The sequence below is a fragment of the Protobothrops mucrosquamatus genome, unplaced genomic scaffold (assembly GCF_001527695.2).
Source record: "Protobothrops mucrosquamatus isolate PMUCROS unplaced genomic scaffold, P.Mucros_1.0 scaffold3271, whole genome shotgun sequence".
Lineage (NCBI taxonomy): Eukaryota > Metazoa > Chordata > Lepidosauria > Squamata > Viperidae > Protobothrops > Protobothrops mucrosquamatus.
In genome coordinates, this window is record NW_015389263.1 from 124,835 (window position 1) to 143,263 (window position 18,429).

Sequence of the window (18,429 nt, forward strand, 5' to 3'; positions counted from 1 at the left end):
CAGCTCGTAAAAGGGGACCACGTGACCCCTCCCGGGACACTGCGACCGTCGTAAGTATGAACCACTGGCTAAGCGTCCGAATTTTGATCACTTGCAACTGACCCGTCAAACAGAGATCAATGGGGGAAGCCAGATTCGCTTAACAACCGTGGGATTCACTTAACAACGGGGGCGAAAAAGGTCATAAAATTGGGCATGACTTGACTTAACCACCGCCTCACTTGGCAACGTAAATTCCGATCCCGATTGTGGTCGCTCACTTGAGGACTATCTGTAACATTTGCAAAGTTCTCCTCCGAAACGAATCTCGGTGCGTGAATCTGAGATAAGCTGAGATATGGTTCCTAGGATAGAGATGTTAGTTATTATCAACAACCACTTGACTCCAAGACATGAAGCACAGGCAAAGAGCTTCTTCAGAAGTGCAAAAGGCAAGAAGTAAAGAAATGTTATTTCAGCTAGAGACGGTATAAAAAGAAAGTAGTACACCGTTAAGAGTGGGCGGTCAGCTGTTTCATACCACTTCAGTCTAATTGACAATAAAATTTCTAATATAAGCTGTTCTTATCTCGCATGGTCCAAGAGACCGAAGTCAATTCAAAGCTTCACAGACAAGTTAAGACACCTTCAGGTTGGGAAACTAAGATTTTATTAGGGAATTCTGGTCTGGGAACTTGATATTATCAAGTTTAGTCAATTAATTCTCCTCAGAGACTAGAAAGATAATTAAAAGAGTCCTTTTAATATATTAAAAGGGTTATTTCTGTCGCCGGACAAAATGGATTATTCTGTTGGGACAACAATCCCCTTGACAAAGGATGGAATGTTTTCCTGTAATTTGATCAGACTCCTTCAAGGTCCAGTTGTTTAAACACACCCACCCACAAACACAAAAGACTGGTCTTTGCTGCTGTGGCTGTGCAGATGTTTCCAAAGTGTTGATGCAAAGCACATCGGTAACGAACAAAAAAAAAATCCTTTTCTCTGAGATCTGGAGAATAACAGAATAACAGAGTTGGAAGGGACCTTGAAGGTCATCTAGTCCAACCCCCCTGCGCAGGAAGAGAACCTCATACCATTTCAAACAAATGGCTGTCCAGACTCTTCTTAAAAATCTCCAGTGATGGAGCAGCCACAACTTCTGGAGATAAACTGTTCCACTGATTAATTGTGCTAACTGCCAGGAAGTTTCTCCTTAATTCTAGGTTGCTTCTCTCCTTGATTAGTTTCCATCCGTTGCTTCTTGTCCTGCCTTCAGGTGCTTTGGAGAATAGCTTGACTCCCTCTTCTCTGTGATAGCCCTCCTTCAAACATTGGAACACTGCTGTCATGTCACCCATAGTCCTTTTTTTCCTTAATAAAAAGAAGAACTAGGGGTGACATGATAGCAGTCTTCCAATATCTCAGGGGTTGCCACAAAGAAGGAGGAGTCAATGCACTTGAAGGCCGGACAACAAGCAACGGATGGAAACTAACCAAGGAGAGAAGCAACCTAGAACTAAGGAGGAATTTCCTGACTGTTAGAACAATTAATCAGTGGAGTGACTTGCCTCCAGGAGTTGTGAATATTCCAATGCTGGAAGTTTTTAAGAAGAGATTGGACAGCCATTTGTCTGAACTGGTATAGGGTTTCCTGCCTAAGCAGGGGGTTGGACTAGAAGACCTCCAAGGTCCCTTCCAACTCTGTTATTCTCTTATTCAGTTATTAAACTAGACATACCCAATTCCTGCAACTGTTCCTTATATGTTTTATCCTCCAGTCCCCTGATCATCTTTGTTGCTCTTCTCTGCCCTCTTTCTAGAATCTCAACATCTTTTTTACATCGTGGTGAGCAAAACTGGATGCAGTATTCCAAGTGTGGCCTTACCAAGGCATTATAAAGTGGTATCAACGCTTCACATGATCTTGATTCTATCCCTCTGTTAATGCAGCCTAGGACTGCGTTGGCTTTTTTGGCGGCTGCAGCACACGGCTGGCTCCTATTTAGGTGATTGTCCACTAGGACTCCCAGATCCCAGAGACAGAATCTCAATAGCCAAAATCTATACCAATGGAAAAGTCCCAGATGCAGCTCAACTGGATGGATGAATCTGTTGCTTTCCTTCCAGAATCGTCTGAGCTGGCTCAGCCAATTGCTTTTTAATTGCTCCTTTCTTACTACCCAACTCTTACGAACGTGCAAGTTCAAATGTGCACGAAATCTGGGCTTTCAGTGGGATTAATTAATACAAAACAAACCAGCATTCCATAAAGATGTGCTACATGCCCACTGGAGAAATCCTATCATTCCAGCTGTTAAGAGTCGACTTTGACTTGCTAGTGCATAATCTATGCGTCGAATGCTTATTACCGACATTGCCTTTTTTTTTTACACATAAGCTCCGACGCTGACAAGGAGACCCCCAACTGTTATAGCCTTCAGTCTTAGTCTAGCTGGTTAAATTAGGGCAGTTATATTATGTAGGAATGCTAGACACAATTGAAACTTTCTCAAAAGTATTTTGAGTAACCATTTTCTGCCCTATAAAACTTCCTAATGTTAAGAATAGAATAGAATAGAATAGAATAGAATAGAATAGAATAGAATAGAATAGAATAGAATAGGAGAGAATAGAATAGAATAGGAGAGAAGAGAAGGGAAGGGAAGGGAAGGAAAGAGAAGAGAAGAGAAGAGAAGAGAAGAGAAGAGAAGAGAAGAGAAGAGAAGAGAAGAGAAGAGAAGAGAAGAGAAGAGAAGAGAATATGGAATGGAAGAGAAGAGAAGAGAAGACAATATGGAACAAAACAGAACAGAATAGAATATGGCATGGCATGGCATGGCATGGCATAGAATAGAATAATACAGATGGAAGGGACCTTGGAGGTCTTCTAGTCCAATTGCCTGCTCAGGCAGGAAACCCTATACCATTTCAGACAAATGGCTGTCCAATCTCTTCTTAAAAACTTCCAGTGTTGGAGCAAGTTGTTCCATTGATTAATGTTCTGTCATGAAACATCACCTTAGTTCTAGGTTGCTTCTCTCCTTGATTAGTTTCCATCTGTTGCTTCTTGTCCTGCCTTTAAGTGCTTTGGAGAAGAGCTTGACTCCCTCTTCTTTGGGGCAGCCCCTGAGATACTGGAACACTGCTATCATGTCCCCCCTGGTCCTTCTCTTCATTAAACTAGACATACCCAATTCCAGCAGCCGTTCCTTATATCTTTTAACCTCCGGTCCCCTGATCATCTTTGTGGCTCTTCTCTGCACTCTTTCCAGAGTCTCAACATCTTTTTTTACATCATGGTGACCAAAAACTGGATGTAGGATTCCATGTGTGGCCTCACCAAGGCATTATTTATCTAGTATTTATCCAAAAGCAGGAGCCAATGTTGACTTCCTGCAACTCAAGAAAAGGGGTTCAACATACCTGCCATCTTGTCTGCTGATGGTGTAGCCAAAAAGGGGATTGTTGACGAAGCTGATGTTCACGCCAACCAGAGGGGTTCCATCTGCTGTCATCACCTGCCCGCGGATGACACAAGGGTGTCTGCAAGGAAATTAAAAAAAAAAAATAACGAAGTTGAAAGGAGTGAAACAAGGAGACTTTGCAAGTGACGAATATGGACTCCTGACATTGGGCCAGGATGGATTCACCATGGACTCTTCCTTTCGGCCCCTCTAACAAGAGGGAGTCAAGCTATTTTCCAAAGTGCCTGGAGGCAGGACAAGAAGCAATGGGTGGAAACTAATCAAGGAGAGAAGCAACGTAGAACTAAAGAGAAACTTCCTCACAGTGAGAACAATTAACCAGTGGAACAACCTGCCTCCAGAAGCGGTGAATGCGCCAACACTGGAAGTTTTTAAGAAGAGACTGGACAGCCATTTGTCTGAAATGGTATAGGGTTTCCTGCCTGAGCAGGGGGTTGGACTAGATGACCTTCAAGGTCCCTTCCAACTTTACTATTATTATTATTATTATTAATTATTATTATTATTATTATCATCATCATCATCATCATCAGTTGCTGTTGGCCACATGCTGGGCCTGAATCTCTGTGCGATGATGCTTCGCTAGATTTTATTTTATTTTTTTGCACGCAATGAACGTTAAAGTCTTTATGTTCCCTTCAGTTCTGCATGCTCAGTTCAGATCTGTTGTGGGTAATTTAATTTTCCAGGTAGGGATCAGACAGTCTCTTGCCTGTGACCCTAAAACAACTGTTACAAGACCAATGTAGGCTGCAGCACCATAAACTGCCCTTAGATATTGGACTTCACATCTCTCTCCTGGTTTGCACTTGATCAAAAGGCAGTTGTAATACCATATGATATATAGCAAAAAGAGAAAAAAGAAGAAAAGAGAGAAGAAACATATCTAGGATAAAGTTGAGTTGAGTCTAAAATGACTGAAGACTGAAGGGAAGGAAGGAAGGAAGGAAGGAAGGAAGGAAGGAAGGAAGGAAGGAAGGAAGGAAGGAAGGAAGGAAGGAAGGAAGGAAGGAAAGAAATACGAAAAGGAGAGGGATAATGGATGGATGGAAGAAAAAGTGTGACAGAAAAGAAGAAGGAAAGATTGAAAATAGAAAAGAGGAAGGGAGGGAAGTAAGGAGGAAAAGAGTGGAATGACGGAAAGAGAAAAAAGGTAGGAAGGAGGGAGGAAAGGAAAGAAGGAGATAGAAAAGAAGGAAGAAAGGGAGAGGGTGATTTGCTTAACGACCCCGTGATTCATTTAATAACCGTGTTGAGTTGCTTAACAATTGTGGCAAGAAAGGTCGTAAAACAGGGCAAAACTCTCTTAACAACTGCCTTGTCGGCCATGAAATTTTGGCTTCGGTTATGGTTGTAAGTCGAGAACTTATCTGAAGTTCATTCTGTTTACATCATAGGCAATGTTCAATTCTTTAAAATTAGGAAATGCCGTTTGCAGGACCAGCTCCTAAGTGATGCAAACAGCAGAATAAAAAGGGGCTGTTTTCTAATCCAGCATATAGCACATGCAAACTTGGAATGTCCTCAGTTTCTGGTTTTTAATGTGCAGAAAGTCTGCTTTTATGGGGAAATGTTTAAATCTGCCATCTCTCTCTCTCTCTCTCTCTCTCTCTCTCTCTCTCTCTCTCTCTTCAATTGTTGCCAGATGTGTTGAAATACTTCTGTATTAGGGGAACTCAAAGGCATTAAGTCCAAGGCGCAAAGGTCTTTGCACTCTTAAGTGCCCAAATTAAAGATTACTGCAGCACTTCCTTTGTTTCCGTCTAACAAGAGAGCGTGAATAACAGAATAACAGAGTTGGAAGGGACCTGGGAGGTCGTCTAGACCAGTGTTTCTCAACCTTGACAAGTTTAAGGCATGTGGACTTCAACTCCCAGAATTCCACAGCCAGCAGTGCTGGCTGTGGAATTCTGGGAGTTGAAGTCCACATGCCTTAAAATTGTCAAGGTTGAGAAACACTGGTCTAGACAAATGGCTGTCCAATCTCTTCTGAAAAACTTCCAGTGTTGGAGCATTCACCGCTTCTGGAGGCAGGTTGTTCCCCTCATTAATTGTTCTCACTGTCAGGAAGTTTCTCCTTAGTTCCAGGCTGGTTCTCTCCTTGATTAGTTTCCATCTGTTACTTCTTGTCCTGCCTTCAGGTGCCTTGGAGAATAGATTGACTCCCTTCTTCTGTGACAGCCCATCAAATACTGGAACACTGCTGTCATGTCACCCCTGTTTCTTCTTTTCTTTAGACTAGGCCAGGGGTAGGCAATCTTGGCTCTTGGACTTCAACTCCCAGAATTCCTGAGCCAGCATGGGGGAACTATGGCCCCTTCATGACTTGTGGACTTCAACTCCCAGAATTCCTGAGCTAGCATGGGGGAACGATGAACCCTTCATGACTTGTGGACTTCAACTCCCAGAATTCCTGAGCCAGCATGGCTGGCTCAGGAATTCTGGGAGTTGAAGTCCACAGTCATAAAAGAGCCAAGGTCGCCTACCCCTGGACTAGCCAAACCCAAGTCCTGCAGCCATTCTTCATATGTTTTTGTCTCCAGGCTTTTAATCATCTTAGTTGCTCTTCTCTGAATTTTTTTTCCCAAAGTCTCACCATCTTTGTTATAATGTGGTGACCAAAACCGGATGCAAGTATTCCAAGTGTGACCTGACTGTTAAGTTCTTAAGGACTTCACAACTGTCTTGCTTAGCGACGGAAATTTTGGGCCCAGCTGTGGTCTTAAGTCAAGGAATCCCTGTAGCACGTTATCTATGCAGGAAAGATGCCAACAGGAAGCTATCTACATTTCAAAGTGGGTAAATTGAGTTTATCGTCTTATTCTCAGCTCCGAGTAGACCCATCCCGACCTAAACTTGGGTTTGAAAGAATCGCGGGATAGCCCAGGGCTACCTGCACTTGGTTGAAGGGAGTGAAGAAGGATGAAAAATTATGAAGCAATTAAGTTCTCCACTTTGTCTTTCATTTCTCCTCCCAAGTGATTAAATTTGCCCCTTTTGGGAAAATCAATTAACGCGGTGCCTTCTCAACATATGGTCCCTTTTAGGTCAACCTGTCCTTTCCAGAGGCAAAACTGTCTACCCACAATGCACCGAGCCCCACAGGAACGTGGTTAATGTTAATTTAGTCAGCCGTTTCCTTCATAAGACCTTGGTCTAAATGCAATTACGTTGCTCAAACAAGCTAAACGGTGCTGCAAAAAAAATATCTTCCTCAGGTCTGTTCAGGATCATTTTCTTGAAATATAATTTCAATATATGAATATAAAATATTAAAACTAAAAAGGATTTCTTCTGCTAATAGGAACTTTCCAGTCCTGCCAATAAGACATTAAGATCAGGCAATTTAGCACATCCACTGATTTAGCTTCTTGGACAGACAGGTTTAGCCGTTCATGGACTCAGGAACGACGTACGAATTTGTCTTGTCTTTTCAAGCTATTTTGGAAATTGTTTCGATGCAAAACTGCCCAGTTCTCACTCTGCAAATATATATTCCCCATGTTTAATCAGAGCCTCCCTTTTTTTCTCACATCTTTTTTAATTAAAAAAAAATACCTATGGGGATTTCTTAATATTTGATAGCTCACTGATTCTTTTTTTTCTTTCTTAAATGTAGATAATTTAGCTATACAGTAATTTTAAACTGTCGTATTACCAGGCAAGGCGTAATTCACAAGGAGATTAAATTAACGCCACTACTTTTCCCTGGGGTGAAATGGAAAGTCCCATGCCATGTAAAAAGCACGTTGAATTCACCGGCCACAATCATGGAAGATGAAAAGTCCCAGGCTCTGCAATATGCTTTGCAGAATCAATGAAAAATTTAAATGAATTTTCAGGCTAGGAATTGAAAAAGAAAAGAATAGCTGATGCATAATTCTTTCTGTTATAAAGTAGAATAGAATAGAATAGAATAGAATAGAATAGAATAGAATAGAATAGAATAGAATAGAATATGGAATGGAATGGAATGGAATAGAATAACAAAGTTAGAAGGGACCTTGGAGGTCTTCTAGTCCAACCCCCAGCTCAGGCAGGAAACCCTATCCCATTTCAGACAAATGGTTGTCCAATCTCTTTTTAAAAACTTCCAGTGTTGAAGCATTCACCGCTTCTGGAGGCAAGGAGTTCCACTGGTTAATTGTTTTCACTGACAGGAAATTTCTCCTTATTTCTAGGTTGCTTCTTCTCTCCTTGGTTAGTTTCTATCCGTTGCTTCTTGTCCTGCTCTCAGGTGCTCTGGAGAAGCAACTGCTTAAATTTTAATTCTTAATTAAGCAGGTCTATACACGTAGTTCACACTTAATGACCGGTCGCTTAGTGACCGGTCAAAGTTACGACAGAACCCCCCCCCAAAAGGTATTTGTTATTCGGATTCAAAGTTTTGATAACCACGCCCCCTCATGCAGTCACGTGGTCATATTTTGGGTGCTCGGTAAGCGACCCACATTTACAACACTTTGCAGCATCGTATCATCACATGTGTTATGACATTTTTTTCCCCCTGGAAAACATCTGGCAAAAAACACCCATTGCAAACAACAATTTTGCTTAACCACCACAATGACATTATCCACATTATGGGCCTATTTTGATGGAAACTCATCCAATGGAAACCAATTTTGATGGAAACCACACCCAGCCAATGGCCACACCCACCCGGCACCCGACAATGCATAAGTGGGTTTTGGGTTGCAGTTTGGGCACTCGGTCTCTAAAAGGTTCGCTATCACTGGTATAGGTGGTACCTCAATAGTAGCAACTGTGAGAGGGATCTAGGAGTCCTAGTGGACCATCCCTTAAATAGGAGCCAGCCGTGTGCTGCAGCTGCCAAAAAAGCCAACTCAGTGCTGGGCTGCATTAACAGAGGGATAGAATCAAGATCAGGTGAAGTGTTAATACCACTTTACAAGGCATTGGTAAAGCCACACTTGGAATACTGCATCCAGTTTTAGTCACCATGATGTAAAAAAGATGTTGAGACTCTAGAAAGAGTGCAGAGAAGAGCAACAAAGATGATCAGTGGACTGGAGGCTAAAGCATATAAGGAAAGGCTTCTGGAATTGGGTATGTCTAGTTTAATGAAGAGAAGGATGAGGGGGGACATGATAGCAGTCTTCCAGTATCTCAGGGGCTGCCCCAAAGAAGAGGGAGTCAAGCTATTCTCCAAAGCCCCTGAAGGCAGGACAAGAAGCAACAGATGGAAACTAATCAAGGAGAGAAGCAACCTAGAAATAAGGAGAAATTTCCTGACAGTGAGAACAATTAACCAGTGGAACAGCCTGCCTCCAGAAGCGGTGAATGCTCCAACACTGGAAGTTTTTAAGAAGAGACTGGACAGCCATTTGTCCGAAATGGTATAGGGTTTCCTGCCTGAGCAGGGGGTTGGACTAGATGACCTTCAAGGTCCCAACTTTACTATTATTATTATTATTATTATTATTATTATTATTATTATTATTATTATTATTATTATTATTATTGTCTATCTATCTATCTATCTATCTATCTATCTATCTATCTATCTACCTACTTACATCTATCTATCTATCTATCTATCTATCTATCTATCTATCTATCTATCTATCTACCTACCTACTTACATCTATCTATCTATCTATCTATCTATCTATCTATCTATCTATCTATCTATCTATCTATCTATCTATCTACCTACCTACTTACATCTATCTATCTATCTATCTATCTATCTATCTATCTATCTATCTATCTATCTATCTATCTACCTACCTACCTACTTACATCTATCTATCTATCTATCTATCTATCTATCTATCTATCTATCTATCTATCTATCTATCTATCTATCTATCTATNTCCCGACCTAAACTTGGGTTTGAAAGAATCGCGGGATAGCCCAGGGCTACCTGCACTTGGTTGAAGGGAGTGAAGAAGGATGAAAAATTATGAAGCAATTAAGTTCTCCACTTTGTCTTTCATTTCTCCTCCCAAGTGATTAAATTTGCCCCTTTTGGGAAAATCAATTAACGCGGTGCCTTCTCAACATATGGTCCCTCTTAGGTCAACCTGTCCTTTCCAGAGGCAAAACTGTCTACCCACAATGCACCGAGCCCCACAGGAACGTGGTTAATGTTAATTTAGTCAGCCGTTTCCTTCATAAGACCTTGGTCTAAATGCAATTACGTTGCTCAAACAAGCTAAACGGTGCTGCAAAAAAAATATCTTCCTCAGGTCTGTCCAGGATCATTTTCTTGAAATATAATTTCAATGTATGAATATGAAATATTAAAACTAAAAAGGATTTCTTCTGCTAATAGGAACCTTCCAGTCCTGCCAATAAGACATTAAGATCAGGCAATTTAGCATATCCACTGATTTAGCTTCTCGGACAGACAAGGTTTAGCCGTTCATGGACTCAGGAACGACGTACGAATTTGTCTTGCCTTTTCAAGCTATTTTGGAAATTGTTTCGATGCAAAACTGCCCAGTTCTCACTCTGCAAATATATATTCCCCATGTTTAATCAGAGCCTCCCTTTTTTTCTCACATCTTTTTTAATTTAAAAAATACCTATGGGGATTTCTTAATATTTGATAGCTCACTGATTCTTTTTTTTTTCTTAAATGTAGATAATTTAGCTATACAGTAATTTTAAACTGTCGTATTACCAAGCAAGGCATAATTCACAAGGAGATTAAATTAACGCCACTACTTTTCCCTGGGGTGAAATGGAAAGTCCCATGCCACGTAAAAAGTACGTTGAATTCACCGGCCACAATCATGGAAGATGAAAAGTCCCAGGCTCTACAATAGGCTTTGCAGAATCAATGAAAAATTTAAATGAATTTTCAGGCTAGGAATTGAAAAAGAAAAGAATAGCTGATGCATAATTCTTTCTGTTATAAAGTAAAATAGAATAGAATAGAATAGAATAGAATAGAATAGAATAGAATAGAATAGAATATGGAATGGAATGGAATAGAATAGAATAACAAAGTTAGAAGGGACCTTGGAGGTCTTCTAGTCCAACCCCCAGCTCAGGCAGGAAACCCTATCCCATTTCAGACAAATGGTTGTCCAATCTCTTTTTAAAAACTTCCAGTGTTGAAGCATTCACCGCTTCTGGAGGCAAGGAGTTCCACTGGTTAATTGTTTTCACTGACAGGAAATTTCTCCTTATTTCTAGGTTGCTTCTTCTCTCCTTGGTTAGTTTCCATCCATTGCTTCTTGTCCTGCTCTCAGGTGCTCTGGAGAAGCAACTGCTTAAATTTTAATTCTTAATTAAGCAGGTCTATACACGTAGTTCACACTTAATGACCGGTCGCTTAGTGACCGGTCAAAGTTACGACAGAACCCCCCCCCAAAAGGTATTTGTTATTCGGATTCAAAGTTTTGGTAACCATGCCACCTCATGTAGTCACGTGGTCATATTTTGGGTGCTCGGTAAGTGACCCATATTTACAACACTTTGCAGCATCGTATGATCACATGACCATGAGTTATGACATTTCCCCCCCCCCCTGGAAAACATCTGGCAAAAAACACCCATTGCGAACAACAATTTTGCTTAACCACCACAATGCCATTATCCACATTATGGGCCTATTTTGATGGAAACTCAGCCAATGGAAACCAATTTTGATGGAAACCACACCCAGCCAATGGCCACACCCACCCGGCACCCGACAATGCATAAGTGGGTTTTGGGTTGCAGTTTGGGCACTCGGTCTCTAAAAGGTTCGCTATCACTGGTATAGGTGGTACCTCAATAGTAGCAACTGTGAGAGGGATCTAGGAGTCCTAGTGGACCATCCCTTAAATAGGAGCCAGCCGTGTGCTGCAGCTGCCAAAAAAGCCAACACAGTGCTGGGCTGCATTAACAGAGGGATAGAATCAAGATCAGGTGAAGGGTTAATACCCCTTTACAAGGCCTTGGTAAGGCCACACTTGGAATACTGCATCCAGTTTTAGTCACCAAGATGTAAAAAAGATGTTGAGACTCTAGAAAGAGTGCAGAGAAGAGCAACAAAGATGATCAGGGGACTGGAGGCTGAAATATATGAAGAACAGTTGCTGAAATTGGGTATGTCTAGTTTAATGAAGAGAAGGACGGGGGGGGGGGGACATGATAGCAGTGTTCCAGTATTTGAGAGGCTGCCCCAAAGAAGAGGGAGTCAAGCTATTCTCCAAAGCACCTGAAGGCAGGATAAGAAGCAATGGATGAAAACTAACCAAGGAGAGAAGCAACCTAGAAATAAGGAGAAATTTCCTGACAGTGAGAACAATTAATCAGTGGAACAACCTGCCTCCAGAAATTGTGAATGCTCCAACACTAGAAGTTTTTAAGAAGAGACTGGACAACCATTTGTCTGAAATGGGATAGCATTTCCTGCCTGGCTAGAAGACCTCCAAGGTCCCTTCCAACTCCGTTATTCTGTTACTCTCTTGGTATGGAGGTCTCTATGTTCTGATGTTTCTCTGTGTCATGTAATATATGTGGGTATGTGCATAATTCTGTATTTATTTATTTATTTTTGTCATATTGATGTAGTGTATATCAGAGGTCTCAACATTAAGAAAACCAAGATCATGGCATCCGGCCCTTTCAATTCCTGGCAAATAGATGGGGAAGAAATGGAGGTAGTGACAGATTTTATCTTCCTGGGCTCCAAGATCACCACAGATGGGGACTGCAGCCAAGAAATTAAAAGACGTTTGCTCCTGGGGAGGAAAGCTATGGCAAATCTAGACAGCATACTAAAAAGCAGAGACATTACCCTGCCAACAAAAGTGCATATAGTCAAGGCCATGGTTTTCCCAGTTGCAATGTATGGCTGTGAAAGTTGGACCATAAGGAAGGCTGAGCGCCAAAGAATGGAGGCCTTTGAACTATGGTGCTGGAGAAGACTCCTGCGAGTCCCCTGGACTGCAAGGCCATCAAACCAGTCGGTCCTAGAGGAGATCAACCCTGACTGCTCTTTAGAAGGCCAGATCCTGAAGTTGAAACTCAAGGACTTTGGCCACCTAATGAGAAGGAAGGACTCACTGGAGAAGGGCCTAATGCTGGGAAAGATGGAGGGCAATAGAAGAAGGGCACGACAGAGAATGAGGTAGCTGGATGGAGTCCCTGAAGCAGCAGGCGTGAGCTTAAATGGACTCCAGAAGATGGTAGAGGACAGGAAGGCCTGGAGGAACGTTGTCCATGGGGTCACGATGGGTCGGACACGACTTCGCAACTAACAACAACAAATATCGGAGGTGGTGACCATTTGAGAGCTGAATGCAACGAAATTTCATTTTAATGTATGCCGATTAGTGTACATTCAAAGTGACAATAAAGTTATTGTTCTATTCTATTCTATTCTATTCTATTCTATTCTATTCTATTCTATTCTATTCTATTCTATTCTATTCTAATAATAATAATAATAATAATAATAATAATAATAATAATAATAATAATAATAATAATAATAATAATAGTAAAGTTGGAAGGGACCTTGGAGGTCATCTAGTCCAACCCCCTGCTCAGGCAGGAAACCCTGTACCATTTCGGACAAATGGCTGTCCAGTCTCTTCTTAAAAACTTCCAGTTGGAGCATTCATCGCTTCTGGAGGCAGGTTGTTCCACTGGTTAATTGTTCTCACTGTCAGAAAGTTTCTCCTTAGTTCTACTGTAGGTTGCTTCTCTCCTTGATTAGTTTCCACCCGTTGCTTCTTGTCCTGCCTTCAGGTGCTTTGGAAAATAGCTTGACTCCCTCTTCTTTGGGGCAGCCCCTGAGATATTGGAAGACTGTTATCATGTCATCCCCTGTTCCTTCTCTTCGTTAAACTAGACATACCCAATTCCAGCAACCGTTCCTTGTATGCTTTAGCCTCCAGTCCCCTAATCATCTTTGTTGCTATTCCATTCCATATTTTCTATTCTATTCCATTCCATATTTTCTATTCTATTCTATTCTATTCTATTCTATTCTATTCTATTCTATTCTATTCTATTCTATTCTATTCTATTCTATTCTATTCTATTCTATTCTATTCTATTCTAGTCTATTCTATTCTATTCTATTCTATTCTATTCTATTCTAGTCTAGTCTAGTCTAGTCTAGTCTCGTCTCTATTCCATTCCATTCCAAAGGACATTGGTTTGATGAGGACTGCTCCAAGCGTCTTCGAGTTAAAAAGAATCAAACCCAGCGGACTCAACTTTTTGGGTGAAGACATTTTAAGTAAAACCAGCAGTCCTGGCTCTTGTCCAGGCAGAGGTGATTTCCAGTTGCGTCGGAATTCAATTAGGCAGAAAGTAATACTGCAGGGGAAAATGGAGATTCCTGGGGAAGTCATAAAGCTGATGAAGTGCAAGCTTGCTGCATTTTTTGGCAGAAAGCATACAGAAGAGCAGCTTCCGCAAGTAGCAGCTGGAGGAAGATGCTGAAATGTTGTTTAAAGCGCTAAGGAACGTGTGAAGTTTTTAAGCACTCGGCTTTTGTATCACTCCATTAATGATGGGACTTCCTTACTTCCCTCGTCTTCCTCTCCTCTTCTCTTTCCTTCACCACTCTCTTCCTCCCCTTTCTCCCCACTTCTCCTTTTCTCCTCCAACCTTCCTACTTCCTTCCCCACTCCTTTACTCTTTTCTCTCTCCTCTCCTTTCTTCCCTCTCATCCCTCTCCAGATACAATTCGGGGGTAATGTCTGAGCAACTCCTCTCTCCAAATTTCCCTATCTGTATTATACACAATAAGTAGGGAAGAAAGAGAAGAAAGGGAGAAAGAAGGTAGAGAAGGAGGAGTGTGGATACAGTGAAAGGGGAAATGGGCGAGCAACATCAAAAGTCATGTGTTATGTATTTATTTCATTTTATTAAAAGTATCTTATATATAAGAATGTAAAAAAATGTATGTTAACATCTGATAAACATCACAATATATGTATGGGGGAGAGTTTGGAAAAATAAAAAAATTATAATTAAAAAAAAAATGATGGGACTTCAGTAAATGATCATTTTTGCAACGCAGGTTAAGTCCTCAACTTACAACAGCTTGTTTAGTGACTGTTCAAAGTTACCACAGCACTGAAAAAAAGGGATTTCAGATCAGATAAGATAACCTGTATTATCATTTTTATACTGTGGGCACAATGGCACACATCAAAAATGAAATTTAGTTGCCCGCTCTCAAAGTGAAACACATACATGACACACACCTAAACATACTATGAACAACATATGTATATAGACCCACATCCCTACATATACGTAGCAAATAAATATTATATTAAATATAACCATTTTTCACATTTACAACCATTGCATCCATTGCATCCCCATGGTCACGTGATCAAAATTTGGACCCTTGGCAACTGACTCATATTTATGACGGTCGCAGTGTCCCTGGGGTCACGTGATCCTGTTTTGTGATCTTCTGACAAGCAAAGTCCATGGGGACTGCCAGCTTCACTTAACAACTTTGCTTCTAACTTCAACAATTGCAGTGAATCACTTAACAGCGGTGGCAAGAAGGGTCGTAAACTGGGGCAAAACTCACTTAACAACTGTCTCGCTTAGCAACAGAAATGTTGGGCTCCATTGTGGTCATAATACGAGGACTACCTGCACGTTCTAAAATACACTGGAATTAGCAGCTGGAGACCTCAAGTGGGTCTCCCCTGCCTCTCTCCTGGTCCTCTTGTGGATCTGCTTCAAGACTTCATATATTTATTTTAATAAATTAATGCATATGGGTGGGGTGGTTTTTTCCCCTTCATATGTTTATTTTAATAAATTAATGCACATGGGTGGCGTGGTTTCCCCCCCTACATATATTTATTTTAATAAATTAATGGACATGGGTGGGGTGGTTTTTCCTCCCTACATATATTTATTTTAATAAATTAATGCATACGGGTGGGGTGGTTTTTCCCCCCCTACATATATTTATTTTAATAAATTAATTCATATGGGTGGGATGTTTCCCCCCCTCATATATTTATTTCAATACATTAATGCATATGGGTGGGGTGGTTTTTTCCCCCCTTCCTATATTTATTTCAATACATTAATGCATATGGGTGGGATGGTTTTCCCCCCTTCATATATTTATTTTAATAAATTAATGCATATAGGTGGTGTGGTTCCCCCCCTACATATATTTATTTCAATACATTAATGCATATGGGTAGGTTGGTTTTTCCCCTTCCTATATTTATTAATGTATATGGGTGGGGTGTTTCTCCCCCTACATATATTTATTTCAATACATTAATGCATATTGGTGGGGTGGTTTCCCCCCCTACATATATTTACTTTAATAAATTAATGCATATAGGTGGTGTGGTTCCCCCCTTCCTATATTTATTTCAATACATTAATGCATACGGGTGGGCTGGTTTTTTCCTCTTCCTATATTTATTTTAATAAATTAATGTATACGGGTGGGATGGTTTCCCCCCCTTCATATATTTATTTCAATACATTAATGCATATGGATGGGGTGCTTCCCCCCCCTTCGTCTTACTGATAAAAATAATCGACATGTTAACAGTCATTTTATAGCTATAACTGTTAGCTATAGCCAACTGTTTGATGACTTCCACGTGTGAAACGGAATCGAAAGACCAAATGTACTTTCTCATCACCTCCAAAAGGACGTCACAGCAACTGTTTGGGCCCATTGTGATGTCTCCTTGTTCAAAACCACAATGCCCTCATCAGCTTTGAAAGATGTGAGGGGAGAGGGACCTAGGAATCCTAGTGGACAGCTATTTAAGCGTGAGCCAGCAGTGTGTTGCAGCTGCCCAAACAGTTTAAGTGATCCAACAGCTTCACTTTGCGTACAAATCCTGCTGTAGACCATCTGTATTAAGAGGTCAAGAGCAAGGCAGCGGGCTGGGGGGAAAAAATGGCACTTCTATTTTATTTGGATTTATTTATTTTATTTTCCCAGAAATTAGCTCTTCTGGAAAGGGTGCTGAAGCCCTTCAATTTTCTGATGGGAGTTTAGGTAAGCCAACAACCTGTGACTATCTCCTTGGAAGTGAAATTCTTAAGTGAATTATTCTTTGGCTTTCTAAGCGATCAAGTGGGCTGACAAGGCACCTGAATGTTGTGTATGTATGATAGGAGAGAGTGAGAGAGAGGCAGAAGAGAGAGAGAGAGAGAGAGAGAGAGAGAGAGAGAGAGAGAGAGAGAGAGAGAGAGAGAGAAGGAGGGAGAGAGAGGGAGAGAGAGAGAGAGAAACAGACACAGACACAGACATACAGAACCAGAGAAAGAGAAACACAGAAAGAGAAAGAAGAAAGAAAAACAGAGAGAAAGAGAAAAGACAGAGGTGGGAAGGAACAGAGAGACAGGGAGAAAAACAGAGAGAGATGCATAGAAAGAGACACATTCAGAAAGAGAGAGAGAAAGGAGAAAGAGAGAGACAAAAGAGAGAGCTAGGGAAAGCAACACAATATACACAGAGAGAGAAACAGAGAAACACACACACAGAGGGAGAAAGAAAGAGAGACACAGAAAGAAAGACAATGATAAAGGAGAACGAGAAAGGCACAAAGAAAGAGAGAATAAAATGGACATCCATAAATTCTCTCTAGGGCCAGTAAAAAGTCCTCATCTTTTCTAAAACAGCAATTTAATATTTAAATTAATTAAAATGCCTTCCCAAGAGGTATTATTTAAATACTTTTGTGATGGTCATACAGTAGGGTTAGACGGAGGGTCCACCTTAAAATAAGCATCTATATTGACACAACTGTTGAGTTGAATTCCACCCGCAAAGGATGTTTTTCCTGCATCCTCTTGATGAGCTCTTGTGCTACTTGACCATCCCTTGATTGATTCGCTGGCTAGTTACTTCTCCTTCTTTGCTTTGTTACCTTCCAAGCATTTTTAAACTGTCTGTCATCAGAAGCTCCGGCATGACTCTAAAGACTCTAAATGATACCGGAGAACTCTTTTCTTCCCCTCTGGAGCAAGAAAGGGTCACCGAGGTCAAAAGGCTTGATTGATTATATGCCATCAAGTTGTGGGTGGACGCTTAGCAACCACACAGAGCTATCGTCTTCATGACGATGTCCCTAACTTGGCCATTCCGCTCTTCCAGCAGAGCATTCACTGCTAATTTGAAACCTATCCATCTTGACGCTGCCCACCCTGTTCTTCTCTTCGGTTCTACCTTTCCCAGCATTCGTAAAGGGCAGAAGGAATAACTTTGAGGAACTGAACTTACTGTGTTGCCCCGAAAATAAGACCGGGTCTTTTTTTTTTTTTGGCCTCCAAAAGAAGCACCAGGTCTTATTTTCGGGGTAGGCCTTACCTCACTTCCGGCACCGATAGCCCCACCTTAGCCGGTCCACTTGTTCTGGGGCCGAAGTTCTGCAGCTGTATTCGGGCCCGCATTTTGCAGTCAGGCCTTTCCAACAGCTGCACAAACCCACCCTGTGGTCACGGGATCACATTTTGGGCTCTTAACCACCAGCCCCCATTTATCCCCACCGTTGAAAAAAAGCCTTCAACAGCTGTCTCCAGATGCTAGGAGCCATCGAGACATCTCATTAGAAGAGAATATTTGTAGCACGGGGTTGAAATGCGGAGTCCTTGGACCACGCATTGATAACGTCACCTAGTAGGGTAATAAAATGTCTACAAGGAAACAACGAAGCTCAGAGAGCATCAAGGACACTACACTGAAGGATCTTTCCTTCTGGAAAGTTGGCTGGTCAAACCATTCCAGCTTTCTTTAGTCCAGGGGTCTTCAAACATGGCCCTTTTATATCTTGTGGACTTCAACTCCCAGAATTCCTCAGCCAGGCATGCCGGCTGAGGAATTCTGGGAGTTGAAGTCCACAAGTCATAAAAGGGCCAAGTTTGAAGACCCCTGCTTTAGACTGTCTAGATCAGTGATGGTGAACCTTTTGGAGACCGAGTGCCCAAACTGCAACCCCAAACCCACTTAATGCATTGTCGGGTGCCGGGTGG

General features: G+C 41.4%; 1 protein-coding gene across 1 annotated transcript in view; it reads right to left on the bottom strand.

The window, feature by feature from the left end:
* LOC107297379 (teneurin-4) overlaps positions 1-18,429 on the bottom strand; it is a gene marked incomplete at its 5' end in the record, with an annotated part of 78,940 nt that overhangs the window by 56,339 nt on the left and 4,172 nt on the right. The window contains 2 exons of the mRNA XM_015826743.1: positions 3,406-3,525; positions 11,894-11,930. Of these exons, the coding sequence (XP_015682229.1) occupies positions 3,406-3,525; positions 11,894-11,930 (157 nt within the window). The remainder of the gene's footprint in view (positions 1-3,405; positions 3,526-11,893; positions 11,931-18,429) is intronic.